This window comes from Benincasa hispida, chromosome 9, assembly GCF_027475165.1.
Source record: "Benincasa hispida cultivar pf3 chromosome 9, pf3_genome.v1.1, whole genome shotgun sequence".
NCBI classification, from domain to species: Eukaryota; Viridiplantae; Streptophyta; class Magnoliopsida; order Cucurbitales; family Cucurbitaceae; genus Benincasa; species Benincasa hispida.
In genome coordinates this window covers 81792751-81808162 of record NC_143486.1, presented here as the reverse complement: position 1 = coordinate 81808162, position 15412 = coordinate 81792751, and the positions used below count along the sequence as shown (strand labels likewise).

Genomic DNA, 15412 nt, shown 5'->3' with positions numbered 1-15412 from the left:
TTTCACTTTATTTCTAGTTTAATAATTTTAAGCATCAAACAATACTCTTTTTTGTTAAATAAGAATAAACACTCTCGTTAATTTATTTTTCGTGCAAGAACATTTTTTTTCTTGTATTTGGGAAGAAAAAATTAGTATTGATTATGATTACTGTCTGGGTGTGTAGGGAGATTAAGAAATGAAGAGAAATGAGAAATTGTTGGTAAAGATACATGTATTAACATCGGAAAAGAGGTGATAAATGAATGAGTTATGTAAGTGTTGAGAAGAAAAGAATAATAGAATAATTTTGATAAATATTTGAAACTGAAAAATGGGGTGGAGAGCGGAGAATAGAGAGAGAGAGAGAGAGAGGGTGAAATAGGATTGGATTGTGGTGCGCGTGAGTGTTGGGTGTGGGTGTACGTTTTAGAATGACCTGTAAACAGGACGTATATAACAGCTGGCTGGGGCTGGGAGTCTGGCACTTGGACTCCCAATCTTTTTCAGAGTAGACCCCAAATTCCAATAACCCATTACCCAATCCATCCCCTTCTATGTTTCTTTCTGTTTCTGTTTCTATTTCATTTTAAACATTACTTTCATTTTTATTCACAGGTGTAACGTGTAATTTTCTTTTATCCAAAATATCAACTTTTAAATTTCTCATATTCAATCATTTTTAATCCCTCAAACGTTCTATATCATCAAAAAAAAAAAAAAAAAAAGTGTTTCAAATTCAATCAACTAATTAAATACTCACTCGGTGAGTTAAATGAATTATAAAACATATATATCATATAAAATCAATATCATTTGGAGGGAAAATATATGTACAATATAAAATCGATTTTTTTTAGAAAATGACATTATAGTTTTTTTTAAAAAAATTTATAAATTTTAGGGAGAGAAATATTTATTGGTTAAATTTGGCATTGGCAAATTATTTTTGTGTAAAACTTTGCTTTGTTGAGTTTAATGGGTTTGTGAAAGATTTTAGTTCTTTTATTATTCTTAAAATTAGTAGGCGAATGAGGCAAAATTTGAAGTTATGGTAAAATTATAACAATTATTACTATTATTGTTGTTTATTAGTTCAACGATAAATAGATTGAGAGATTCAAACCTCTAAATTTGTAGTCCGCACTTAGTTGAGCTATGTTGATATTAAGAATTGTAACTCATATTTAAGTTTAAAGTTTAATTTATGTCACGTATACCAATTCGTAATGAAAATTGATATAATTCTAATCGAATTCTATCGACAGAACAATATAATAGACCTCAGTTGTAAACGTAACTATATCACTTTTGATCGTATTTACCTAAAATTAAGAATTTTGTCAAATTTATTGTTACTGCTATAGTTATTTTTATCTCTAAGAGTCAAACTATCCACCCTCCCAAGCTACCATCTTTACTCGATAAGGGATGTGAAGACAGTAGATGTCAATCCTCCTATGACATCTATCGTCTAACTGGTACTTTAAACCGTTTCCTCGCACCCGTTTAACCTAATAGACGGTTTATAAGCATCATAACGTATCCATGCATTTCTAGTTATAGCCTTGCATAACTTATTAACAACGAACAAACCAGTTGTAACTTATATACATACTTCAAACATAGTTCACACACAACCACTTCCACATATATCCAAACTTAGGGTTTACCCTTCCCACTATATGTACAAGAGTTCCAATGCCTATACAGACATAGTATCGACCTAAGAAACGTTTGGTCTATTAGGGATCTACAGATTTGTAGCAAACTGACAGCTGTAAGCTAGACTCCAAAAAATCGATCGCTACCTGGAAAGTAAAAATATTTGAAAATAGTGAGCTAAAAATTGCCCGACGAATGACTAACATTTAAAACTTTTTTCCAAAATTAAAAATATATTGAATGGATTACAAGCTTCAAACACACAAATATACTTTCTTATTTCAAGGTTAAGAAGGCAGGGTCAACTTAAATATAAATACTAGCACTTTAAACATTTAAATTTATAGAAAACCTTGAAATATATCACATGATACCTTCTTACTTTATTTGTACTCTTTTGCCTTAGTTGAGGAAGAGTTCCTTTTTGCTTATCCATTCAACGTCGATAACCTCAGCTGATGTAGAGAAGTCTCGATACAATCAATGTCAATAGTAGATAATCTCAGTTGTTGAGTGATCTCAATATAAACAACATCGACAATAATCATACGTGCACATAGATATGCCCCAAATGCTAATTTAAATATAAACATAATGTATGCCCTAGATATCGTCATCTCCTTCAGTATCAAGGGATTGGGATACCTTCATCTCCTTGGGTATTGGGTTTCATCATCACAGTACTAAAAACATGCTCATACTAAATATATATGACATTTAAATACTTAAGCATTCCTTATAAAACTTATTATTGAAATGACATGAAAATTAATAACACATTAGGAATGCTTCGTTAAATAAAACATGCCTTACACAATGCACAACAACATAGTTTATAAATTTTCCTTTAGAAATTACTTGTGTTTATCATAGGCTTTATAAACAGTGGACCACATAACTAACATTAAGAGACAATGCATGCTTTGTTAGATACGAAAAAGCCTTACCTTTAAGGTGGACCGTGCGTCCAACATATACTTACTTTAGGTAAATCATGCGTTGAAACAACTCATGGATGGCATACTTGAAACTCAAGCATTCAACACGAGTCATTTTTTAAAATATTTAAGTAAAACACTCTTTAAACATGTGTTGAAACTATAATAAGGAAACACTTGTAAGACTTTGTCACTTGTTGTTACTTGTCAGCTCTCAAGGGGTTATAGACTTGTTCTATTTCTATTTGGCCTGTCACATAAATGAACATCCTTGGTTAACGATACTAGCTCCTTTTTAGCTTACTTACTTTATCTAACCTGGTACTTTGGACCTCATTTTGAGTCCACCCTTAATATTAACTAAAACTTGACACTACTTTAAGGACTCCATTTAACTTACCAATGCTTTTATTTCAAGACTAGATGCAATGCTAGATTTTGGCAAGCTTAAGTACACTATGCGTGTAGATGGGCACACGACACGAACTTAGGGTAGACACTCGCTCACTTGACTTGGGTGTCAGCGTTGGAGTAGGCGATAGATCTTTATCTTCACGCGATGCATGCGACACTTCCTTTGTCGCTCAACCTTGCACGTCTCACCTATGCGGAGGCATACATACACCCTAGCGCTAGCTCAACACCCACCTTCAAGCTACCCGATCAGTTGCTTGCTTCTTCAAGCGTTGCAATTGCTTGCTTGTTCATCAACATCAAATTCCCTATTTAACTTTCAAAACCTATAACTCAAAATCCATTCATCAAAACACGAAATATCCTTTTATGAACTTTTTACATAACCTCCTAAATTCCTTACCTCAAAATTTGAGCTTTAAATTCCTCCTAGAGAACTCAAATTCCACCGATCTTCACAACTTACTCGGGGTGAACTTGAAATCAAAACACTTTTCAATTTCTTTAAGTTTTCAGCATCAATCCATGGAAATTTTCTCACAGTAGCTCTAAATCACCTTCCTCGCTAGTTAAGCTTCACTTTGATTGCAGATTTCCTTATTTGGCAGGAGAGAAATGGCAAAATAGACTGCATCTTCTCAAACTCATATTTATACTTGCCCTTACATGGCTATACTGCTTAATTAAGTGATACCTAGACCATTAACATTTGTTTAAAGTTCCTAATATTACCACTTAGCCCACTAACCAGACTTAGCAAGTTAACCCTAAGGGCCTTGCATCTTACCACTCGACCACAACTTGACCACATATAGTGACCTTTGTAGTGCCTAGCCTTAAGCGCTCGGTTGCACGACCAACCACCCAAGTCCAATGATCACCTAAAGCATCTCCTTGAGCATTTGGCACAGCTGATCGCTTACATCAGTGCTAGATAACCTCTAATAAGGCCAACACATGCTTCTTGCCAAGCCACCTGTTAAGGCCCTTGCCTTAAGCTCTTCCACACATGGCTCTCCTCTTCCCTTATTCTCCAAAATTTTACCAAGTATTGGAGACCATCCAAATTCACCAGAGAACTCCTTTTCCTATACTGTGAACATTTTCCACACTTAAACTCAATCCATTCATTTCCAAAGCTTTACTACTTAAATAAATTGTCCTTCTTCTAACTTAGTTACTACCTCTAAAACTTAACTAATTAAACTAACTTGTTTAACGTGCTTTTTAAATCAATAGATAACAAGGTAGACTTCCAATCAATAGACATTTAGGAATCCAAGTTTCAGGGTTTACACAAACCATAACGGTAACAGTAATGATAACAATAAATATGTCAAAATTCATAGTTTTTTCTCCGAAATTGTAACAATAGTGCTAAGCATAATCATAATCGTAACGTTAACATGTAAGTACGAATGTGGAATACTAGTAAACATAACCAATATAAAAAAATGGATCCCACCTTTGAAATTACCTTTCATTTATTGTAACACACTTTCGGTAAATGTAAGCTTTACGAATTTATTAAAAAGTAAAGAGTAAAAAATGTTGTTGTTGTTGTTTTTTTTAAAAAATAAATTAAAAAAAAAACAAAAATTGACACACGTACAGAGTCGCACGCGCTCATTTATTCATTATGAGTCTCACTCTGAGACAAAACTGTACTTTTCTTCTTCCTGCGTTGCCATTCTCCCCTCGATCTCAAAACCTAATCTCTTTCTATTCCCGTATTTACTATAATAACACTATTAATTACCTTTATTTATTACCTCTCATTGCTCGTTTTTCTTTTGATTTTAATAATAAAATAATAATTAATGAATAAGCTAGTGAGTGGGTGTGTTTTTCTTTCACCGCTTCCTGTGGTCGTGTCAGAGTTGCACGGAGTGAAGGATAAAAAATAAAAAAAAAAAAAGAAAAAGAAAAAGAAAAAAAAAAGTGAGGACGATTGATTCCTCTTCGTTTAAGTCGTAAGTCCAGGGCGGCCAAGGAGAATTGAAAGTTGAACCCCATTGTTGTTTGAATTTACAGTTTATACCAAACGTGAAACGACTTTCTCTTGCTTTGTTTAGGGGTTTCGTACGGGTACAGCAGGGAAGGTATGAGGAAATACCACCCAGTTCCAGTTACTTATTAAAAAGTTGCCGACCGACCTGAAGATTAAGATCAAGATTAACAAGATTATTGATTGTACAGATTTCCCATCTTCCTTTCTCTGCCTTCTTCTTCTCCTTCAACTTCCTTCAACTTCGCAGTTCACAGATCTCAGATCCAAATCCGATTCTTCTCTACCTAATTTCTTCGACCTATGGCCGATCTATTTCACCCCTTTCATGTCTTCCCTCCCCTCTCTTCTTCTTTTCACTTCCGCCGTCTCCTCACGTAGATTCATTCACTTTCAGTTCTCTCTTCTTCACTTTTCTTTGCCTTTCTTTGCCTTCCCCCACTTTCTTCTTCTTATGGATTAACTTTCTTCACCCTTTCCCCCCTACATACACCCATCTTCCCTTCCCATAACTTTATCATCCTTCCCTTCTTCTTCTTCCTCCATGGACGACCTCGGTGCCCAGGTTGTTCCTCCTATTTTCATCCACCAGACCTTGTCCAGTCGCTACACTGATCTGCCTTCCATCCCCAAGAAGCGTGCTTTATCTTATCAGGTCCCCAACTTTCATCATCAGGGTCAACTCCATCCTCATACTTGGAACCCTAAGGCTTGGGATTGGGATAGCGCTAGATTCCTCACCAAACCCTCCAACCACTCCGATTCTCTTTCATCCCAGCTCAAGAGGAAAGACGATTTCGCTGCTGCTGCTGCTGCTGCTGCTACTCCCTCCACCTTCAACAACAAGACGCTCGACGACGAGGATGAGAGTCTTCGCCTTAATCTTGGTGGTGGTTTCAATTTGAATTACGTTGAGGAGCCCGTGTCCAAACCTCCCAAAAAGGTCCGCCCTGGATCTCCCGGCTCTGTCACCTACCCTATGTGCCAGGTCGATAATTGTAAGGAAGATCTGTCCAATGCCAAAGACTATCACCGCAGACACAAAGTTTGCGAGGTCCATAGCAAATCTTCCAAAGCCCTAGTTGCTAAACAGATGCAGAGGTTCTGCCAGCAGTGCAGCAGGTCACTTTTCCTTCCTACAATTTCTTACTTGTTCCTTCTTATGCCTTCTTGTTTTGATGCGCCTGAAATTCGAATTCCAATCTGCCCCTCCCCCCCTCTAAACAACTGTTTTAACTGTTATTGCTATTAACCTTCTCCTCAGATTTCATCCTCTTTCGGAATTTGATGATGGGAAGAGGAGCTGTAGGAGGAGACTTGCGGGGCACAACTGGCGTAGAAGAAAGACACAGCCCGAGGATGTAACCTCAAGGCTGACCCGGCCAGGAAGTAGAGGACCCCCAAGCACTGGGAATTTGGACATCGTCAGTCTATTGACTGTTCTAGCTAGGGCTCAAGGTCTACCAATTGCCGGATCCAGTGTCTTATTGTTATTTGTTTCTTCCTTACCCCTTCTGACGTTTGTTTAAATGCATTGATTTCAAACATCAGGGAAAAACGAAGACCAGAGTGTGAAGAGCTTGCTATCAGCAAATAGTGACCAGCTCATTCAGATCCTCAGTAAGATCAATTCACTTCCTTTACCAGCTGACCTTGCAACGAAGTTGCCCAATTTAGAGAATTTTAGGGGGAAGGCTCCTCCGCAAAGTTCTTTGCAGCACCAAAACAAATTAAATGGAAATCCATCTTCTCCTTCGACCATGGACTTGCTTACTGTACTTTCAGCTACTTTAGCCGCATCAGCTCCAGATGCTCTCGCAATGCTGTCGCAGAAGAGCAGTGTCAGCAGTGATAGTGAAAAAACAAGGTCGTCGTGCCCATCTGGTTCTGATCTCCAGAATAGGCCTCTGGAACTTCCTTCAGTTGGAGGAGAAAGAAGCAGTACCAGTTACCAGTCTCCCATGGAAGATTCAGAAGGACAGGTTCAAGGAACTCGAGTTGGTTTGCCACTTCAGCTGTTTAACTCTTCGCCTGAACATGATGCCCCACCAAACTTGGCGGCTTCTAGAAAGTACTTCTCTTCTGATAGCAGTAATCCTATTGAAGAGAGATCTCCGTCATCTTCACCTCCTCTCCTGCAAAAGTTGTTCCCTGTGCGGAGCACAGAAGAAACTACCAGTAATGGGAAAATACCAATCAGAAAAGAAATTAGTGGTGTTGAGGTTCGAAAGCCTCCTAGTAGCAATATTCCGTTTGAACTCTTCAGAGAGTTAGATGGGGCCAGACCAAATTCCTTTCGAACTGTTCCGTATCAAGCTGAATACACTTCTTCGGGGTCTGATCATTCACCTTCTAGTTTAAATTCTGATGCTCAGGTATCCTGCTGAATACTATCTTCTTTGTATGTATGGGCGTGTGTCTTTTGTGTGTGTGTGTGTGTTTTTATATCATTATTCTTCTTTATTGCGATTTGAAACAATGTTATTCAGGATCGCACTGGAAGGATAAGTTTTAAACTCTTTGATAAGGATCCTAGTCAGTTTCCAGGGACATTGCGGACACAAGTAAGATTCTAATTTCTTCGTTGCTTCTAGTTTTCTTTTATAAAAAATGCTGCAACTGCATATGTTAGGAGAAAAATTCTTATAGTTGTGCTTCGAATGTTCTAGATATACAATTGGCTGTCTAATTGTCCGTCTGAAATGGAAAGCTACATACGGCCTGGTTGCGTGGTTCTGTCGGTTTATATGTCTATGTCATCCATTGCATGGGAACAGGTGCGTAAAGAGCTTTTAATCCTGGACTGACATTGTACTGCCGAATGTTTTTTTAGCTCTAACTAGTCTCACCCATTCCTTGCCCAGCTCGAAGAAAATTTGGATCTGCATGTTAAATCTTTGATTCATAACGAAGAACTTGATTTTTGGAGAAGTGGAAGATTTTTAGTTCACGCCGGGAGGCAACTAGCGTCACACAAGGATGGTGAGAACTTACCAGGGTAGTGGTCTTTGTCTTGTTGAATTTGAGCATTCTCTTGCTGTTGGTTATGTATTAATAATCAGCATCACATTTTTATCTCGATTTTGTTCATGAAATGTGGATAGTCTTATAGTGTAGTCCTTGAAAGTTGAAACCATAGGTTATGGGTTATTGTTGTTCTCGTATTAAGTTCTGTTTTCCCTGATTGGGTTTTCAGGGAAGATTCGTCTGAACAAATCCTCAAAAGCTTGGAGTAATCCAGAGTTAATCTTGGTGTCCCCTTTGGCAGTTGTGGGTGGACACAAGACCTCCTTTTTATTAAGGGGAAGGAATTTGAAAAATCCTGGCACCAGGTAAGTCCAATGTTTTAATTGGATGAATTTTGTTTTGTTTTGTTTTGTTTTTTTTTTTGTTTTTCCGTTTTTATAGTTTTTGTTTCTTTCCTTTTCTCTGTTATGTTTTCTTTATTTCTTCTCATTTCTATAACTGACGTTTCACAACCCTGTAGGATTCATTGCACATCTATGGGAGGCTATGTATCTGAAGAAGTAATGGGATTAAGCAGGCAGGGAATATACGACGAGATACATTCTGGAAGTTTCAAAGTTGGGGATGTATCAACTACTACTCTTGGTCGTTGTTTCATTGAGGTAGATGTTTGGCCTGAACTTGCACATGATTTCTGCCCTACTATCATTTTTTTTACAAGATCCTAGTTTTGATGAACCGTCTAAACAATGCTGACAGGTGGAAAATGGTTTTCGAGGAAATAGTTTCCCTGTTATCATAGCTGATGCTACCATCTGTAGGGAATTGAGGCATCTTGAGTCCGATTTTGATGAGTTTAAAGTACCTGATATCTGTTCAGAAAGTAATTCATATGATCCTTCGCAGCCAAGGCTAAGGGATGAAATTTTGCAGTTCTTGAATGAACTTGGATGGTTATTCCAAAGGGAAAGGTCCTCTTACGAGCTAGATAATCCAGATTTTTTAATAAGGCGGTTCAGATTTTTACTCACGTTCTCAGCAGAGAGGGACTTCTGTGCGTTGGTGAAAACACTTCTTGACATTTTAGCTAAAAAATGCTTGATCACAGATGGACTGTCAATGAAATCGTTGGAGATGATATCTGAGATTCAGCTCTTAAACCGGTCAGTGAAAAGGAGGTGCAGGCGGATGGTTGACTTACTTGTTCATTATCACGTATCTGGTTTTGGTGATGCAGAGAAAAAGTACCTCTTTCCACCGAATTTTATTGGTCCTGGTGGTATTACGCCTCTGCATTTGGCAGCGTCGATGACAGATGCAGATGATTTGGTTGATGCACTAACAAATGACCCGCTAGAGGTAACATCTAGCTTCTTCTTCTTCTTCTTCTTCTTCTTTTTATATTTATTATTTATATATTTTTTTTCCATTAATACCTTGTAAAAATACGTATCCTGATTTCCTTTTGAGAACTAGATGCTCATTTTGCGTTACTGTATACTTTGACATTGTCCCATAATAATCTGATAGTTGACCTCCGTGGAGATCAAGGATTATATGGTGTACTTCTTTGTGTTCAAAATTACATAATCCGTTCCTAGGCGTACTTCCCAAAAAGGAGCCAAGTGTGGCTTGGGTTTCCCCCCCTCTCTTCTCTCCTTCTGAAGAAATAGAGAATATCTTTAAAAATTTTTCATTTTTCTTAAAAATATCTTACTGAAGTAGCTTTTAACAACTTTCATTATCTATCATTATAATTGTTCGTTTACCTTTTCCTTTTTCTTTCAAGTCAGAAGGTTATTGGACCGAGTAGCACAGGAAAAGTGAATTCCTACATTGTTGTGAATGTTTTGTTCATTTGTTCTTTTGAAATTGCAGATTGGGTTGGGGTGCTGGAGTTCCCAACTTGATGAAAACGGGCAGTCACCACGGGCTTATGCTTTAATGAGGGGTAATCATTCTTGTAACGAGCTGGTGGAGCGAAAACTTAGTGATAGAAAGAATGGTCAAGTTTCAGTAAGAATTGGGAATGAGATAGAGCAAGTAGAGGTGTCTAGTGGTGAGCGGGGCAGGGTGCAAGGTAGGTCCTGCCCCAGGTGTGCTGTTGTTGCAGCGAAGTGCAGCAGGAGGGTTCCTGGGAGTGGGACACACAGGTTACTTCATCGGCCCTACATTCATTCAATGCTTGCTATAGCTGCTGTGTGCGTTTGCGTGTGCCTATTTTTGCGAGGTTCCCCGGACATTGGTTTAGTTGCACCCTTCAAATGGGAGAACTTGGACTATGGGACAATTTAGTTCGAATGGACTTGGAGATGGAGTGAGGTGCTGAATAGAAAACATGAGGAATCAAACCGGAAGGCCAAAGAAGGGACAGGGGTTGGTAAGATGAGAATCTCTTGCCGTGAATAATGAAAAGATGAGAAGGCTAGGGAGGAAATACAAGATTGTTGAGGTTTAGCTAATGAAGAAGATGTCAACTAATGGTCGCTCTGACGTTATGAAGTTGTGAAGTAGAGACAGAGATGGATTAGTTGGAAGGGGATTGTATTGTATTGTTTTGCATCTGTGGACAAGACTGAGGTTTGGGGTTTTGAAATGTAGCGTAGCCTGCCCGCAACAGGGCTGCCTCGGGACGAGCAGGTCGACAATGATGAATGATTTTGAAGAAGAAAGGATGGAACAGAAGGTTTGATTTTACTTGGTGAAGCATGTTTTGCTTTGCCTTTCCCTGACCCCCACCCCGTCTTCCTTCCCCCGTTTTTTTCCTTTCTTTTTTTATTTTTTATTTAATTGTCATTTCTTAGTAGCACGCCATACAGTAAGCAGTAAGTATGAATATAATCTAATATATAAATATTACAGTTGTCTCAAACAACACAATGTAAAGTTGATCCAATCACATTTATACTTTTACAAGACTTTTTGTCAAGGAAAGAGGCCCAGTGCAAGAACTGTTCTGTACCCAACGCTTTCCATTCCTATTTCCTACAATACTTCAACACGTTTTGTTATATTATCATTCGTTAATTTATTTTTTTTTTATTTACATCTTTTAACTGTGTTCATGCATATTCTATTCTTGTGGTAATCTTCCTGCGTTTTTAGAACTTGAATTATAACTTTTCATGGGTAGAAGTGTTTAAACGCTTATCCTTGAAGTATGTTGATTTTATCATATTATTTTTTTAATTTTATATGGTGAGTTAGGGAGTATAGATATTCTAATTGTGCAAAGAATCCTTATCTATTCCAATCCATAATCCATTTTATTGAAGTCCATGTTTGATTTTAAAAATATCAAAATCGTTATTTTTTTAAAAAAAAAATCTGTTGAAAACACACTTATTCAAAATTAGTTTATTTTTAAATTTTTTATACTTTTAAATGTAATTTTTACATCATCAAACTTAGTTTTGAATGATTAAATATATTTTACAGTAATTTTAAAATAATACAAATGATTTTAACCATTTTAAAAGCATAAAGTCCACATAAATCCAACAATTCAAAACAAAATAAATTAAAAATGATAGACATAAAAAGTTAAAAGAAAAAACTTGAAACGTAATAAATCTTTATTCTTCTCTTCGTTCTCACTATCTAAATAATGATTTACACCCTCTATTCTTTAATCTTCATCTTCTACTTTTTTCCAAGCATCTGCTCTAATCGTTTAACCATCACTCAACGTTATTGAACTTCTTTTTCAAGTTTTCACTATCTTCTTGAATTTATTTTAATCTAACTTAAGGTGAGTATTATAACAATTAATTGGGTATCGTCGTATCCGTATATTAGTTTTCTAGAAATTGTTGTATCGTCATATTGTACTGTATTCGTATCCATATCTGTATCTGTGTCTGTGCTTCTTAATATGTGAGTGTCTGAACCAGTTTAGATGCACTTGATTAATCTCATGAGAAAACTCGTACATATAATATTGAGAAAATTGGTAGGATTTTAGATAATGGATAGATGACCATCATGGATTAACCCATGACCTTTTAGCCAAGTATATTGTCAATTCTTAGTTTGTTCATCAAGTTTTATTATAAACAATTATCATTGGCTGTCATGTAATTTTAATAACTTTATGATTTTATCATTCCTTACTAATTTATTCTTTTTGTTTTTTCAAATTATTTCATATTGTTACTTTTATAATTGTGATTGAGCTGATACAAGTTGGTCAGTATCAAATAATGCTGGTTAGTCAATGTCATAAATAAAAGAGGATGGCCAATATTCAAATTGGTCTCATTAAATTATGATGCCTAGATGAATGAATAAATATGAAGAACATAGTTTAACTAATTAAAATATACATGTTAAAGTTTTAATTTTTTTTTCCAAAATGTAAATGAATAAGTAGAAACTTTAATTCTATGTACTTGTTTTAAAAAAAATTAATTCATTTACTATTACTTTCATTTAAATTTGTTTTTTAGTAAAAGAGAATTTAAAATAATTAGAAATTAGTAGAATAAAATAAAATAACTAAAATTATGAAAATTTAGTTGAATTTTGAAGTGGATTTCTCATCAATACGTGTAATTTTAAGATCCACCAAATACCAGACAAAGTAGCAAGTAGGGTGTGGTCTTATATGGACACCAAACATGAATAACTACAAGACACATGGATAATATGAAAATTGACACATGACTTTTAGGATACTAAGTAATGGACATCTTTTTATTTTTATAATATTTAAAATACTCTCTTTTAGATGCCCATATATATATATATTAAATATGCCTTGTTAAAACTTTACTAGAAAAAACCCAATGAGAAAAAAACCTAGGCAAAAAAAAGAGTACATATTTCATATAAATATCCAATTAAATATCTTAGTGCAATTGCATCTACCACGGGAGAATATGTCTCTCCATAACCAATATCAGGTTTTTGTGAAAAACGTTGCGCAACTAGTCTTGCTTTGTATCTTGTGATCTCATTATTTTCATTTCTTTTTCTCACAAATAGCCATTTGTATCCCACAGGTTTGACACCTTCTGGTGTTTGGACTACTGGTCCAAAAACCTGCCGTTTTGAAAATGAGTTTAATTTTGCCTCGATTGCTTATTTCCACTGAAGCTAATCTTTTCTATGTCGACATTCTTCAATAGATTTTGGTTCAGGATCCTCATTTTCAAATATAATATCAAGAGCAATATTATATGCAAAATATTGTCAATAACTACATTATTTTGATTCCATCTTTGTCTTGTCATGATATAGTTTATTAAAATCTCGTTATTATTTTTAGGTATTTCACCTTCCTCACTAGTCATGTTGAGGATTTCTTCATGAATATTTACATCTTCAACCAAGTTTTTTTAACTATTAATTATTTTTTGTTTTTGAGGATATTTATCTTTGGAGCCCACTGGTCTACTACGCTTCTGGCATGTTCCAAACTCATTAGTGACAACTTATTGTGTTGGGATATCAATTTTTGATGGAATATTTGCTGTTGGTATATGTGACTTAATTACTTTCTTTGCATCTATAGATACATATGATAATTGATTTGCTATATTTTGCAATTGAATTATTTTCTAAACTTCAAGTTCATATTGATCTATACGGGGATCTAAATGAGATAGTAACGATGCGTTTCATGTAATTTCTTTTTTCAATTTCTTAATTCCTCCCCCTAGTGTTGAAAAATTTGTCACGTTAAAATGACAATCAGCAAATTGTGCATTAAATACATCACTCGTTTGGGGTTCAAGATATTTAATAATTTATGGGGAATCATATCCAACATATATTCCTAACCTCCTTTGAGGACCCATCTTAGTGCGTTGTGGTGAAGCAATTGAACATATAATGCATATCAAAAAATTCTCAAATGGGAAATATTTGGCTCATGACCATAAGTTAATTGTAATGACGAGTACTTATGATAAGCTACTGACTTAAGACGTACAAGTGATGCTGCATGCAAAATAGCATGTCCCCATATAGATGAAGGAGCTTAGCTCTCATAAATAATAGTCTTGCAATTAATTGCAAACGTTTTATAAATGATTCTACTAAACCATTTTGTGTATGAACATGAGCTATAGGATGTTGAAAACTTATCCCAATTGACATACAATAATTATCAAAAGCTTGGGATGTAGATTCACCATCATTATCAAGACAAATGGTCTTAATTGTATAGTCAAGAAATTATGCTCTTAACTTAATTATTTGACCAAGTAATCTTGCAAATGCAAGATTTCGACTTGATAATAAGCACATGCGTGACCATCTGCTGGATGTGTCTATTAATACCATAAAATATCTAAATGGTCCAATTGGTGGGTTAATAGGTCCACATGTATCCAAAAATTCGTTCTAAAAATGTAAGTGATTTAGTTCCTACTTTAGCTGGTGATGGTCTAATTATTAATTTGCCTTGAGAGCAAGCATCACATGATAATTCATTAGATTGAAGAATATTTTGGCTCTTCAATGGGCATCCACTTGAATTCTCAATAATTCCTCTCATCATTATAGACCCTGGATGACCCAATCTATCATGTCAAATAGCAAATATATATGGATTCATGAACTTCAGGTTCATTATTACATGTATTTCAATTACTCGTATATGAGTATAGTACAATCCAGAAGTTACGTTTTTCATTTGAGACAGTGGAGATAATATATAGATTTTCCACATTATTCTTATTGTCAGTCTCAATATGATAACCATTGCAACATATATCTTTAAAACTTAGAAAATTTCTCTTAAATTGATTAAAGAACAATGCATTGTCAATTGTAAATTTTGTTCCTCTAAGCAAAATAATATTTACTTTTCTAAACCCTTCAATTAGGTTTGTAGAACCTGATATTGTTTTGACTTTTGTTTCCAATATTGTCAGTTTGAAAAAATATTTTCTACTTGTAAGTATTGTATGTGTAGTTGCATTGTTTGCTAGACATAGATCTTCTTTGATCATTTTTGAATCACCCAAGATATGAAAATGACCCATGTTTCTTCATTAAAAAAAAATTAAAATAAGAGAGAAACAACACTTAAAATATACAAAATTACTAAAAAAAAAACACGAAGATAGATAAAAAGAAAACAACATTAAGTTTAGATGTTCAAAGTCAAAAGAAACACTTGAAGTTCCATCAACTATGTCAATCTTTCTTTCGGGAAATTCAAAGAAATCTATCACATCCATATTTGTCATATGAGATGGGTCAAATATGTCATTATCCTAGTATGCAAAATTTTCTTTCACATTATTCTCCTTTTGCTTTAGGGAGGCTTGATAGAGGTCAACTAAGTATTTGGACATATGACAGGTATGTGACTAATGCCTAGTCCTTCCGCATCAAAAGCATTTATTTTCAACACTATTTAACTCTTATCTTGTGGAGCTTTTCCTTTGTGATAATAAATTTGTGTGGTTTTTTCAACTACTCTACTTCA

At 35.2% G+C, this 15412-nt stretch overlaps 1 protein-coding gene across 1 annotated transcript; it reads left to right on the top strand.

Moving 5' to 3' along the window:
- Positions 1–4847: 4847 nt before the first annotated feature.
- LOC120087235 (squamosa promoter-binding-like protein 14) lies at positions 4848–10932 on the top strand. The gene is made up of 10 exons (XM_039044151.2): positions 4848–6126; positions 6269–6462; positions 6556–7379; positions 7494–7568; positions 7674–7781; positions 7869–7986; positions 8201–8336; positions 8492–8633; positions 8731–9330; positions 9850–10932. Exons 1-10 carry the CDS (start codon positions 5549–5551, stop codon positions 10264–10266), a joined length of 3192 nt encoding a protein of 1063 aa, XP_038900079.1. The 5' UTR covers positions 4848–5548; the 3' UTR covers positions 10267–10932.
- Positions 10933–15412: the final 4480 nt, after the last annotated feature.

Coding starts and splice junctions, on each gene's coding strand:
- LOC120087235 (XM_039044151.2), top strand. CDS start 5,549: ATGGACGACCTCGGTGCCCAGGTTGTTCCTCCTATTTTCATCCACCAG. Junction 7,380..7,493: donor GTTTAAATTCTGATGCTCAG/GTATCCTGCTGA, acceptor AATGTTATTCAG/GATCGCACTGGAAGGATAAG. Junction 7,987..8,200: donor ACTAGCGTCACACAAGGATG/GTGAGAACTTAC, acceptor TTGGGTTTTCAG/GGAAGATTCGTCTGAACAAA.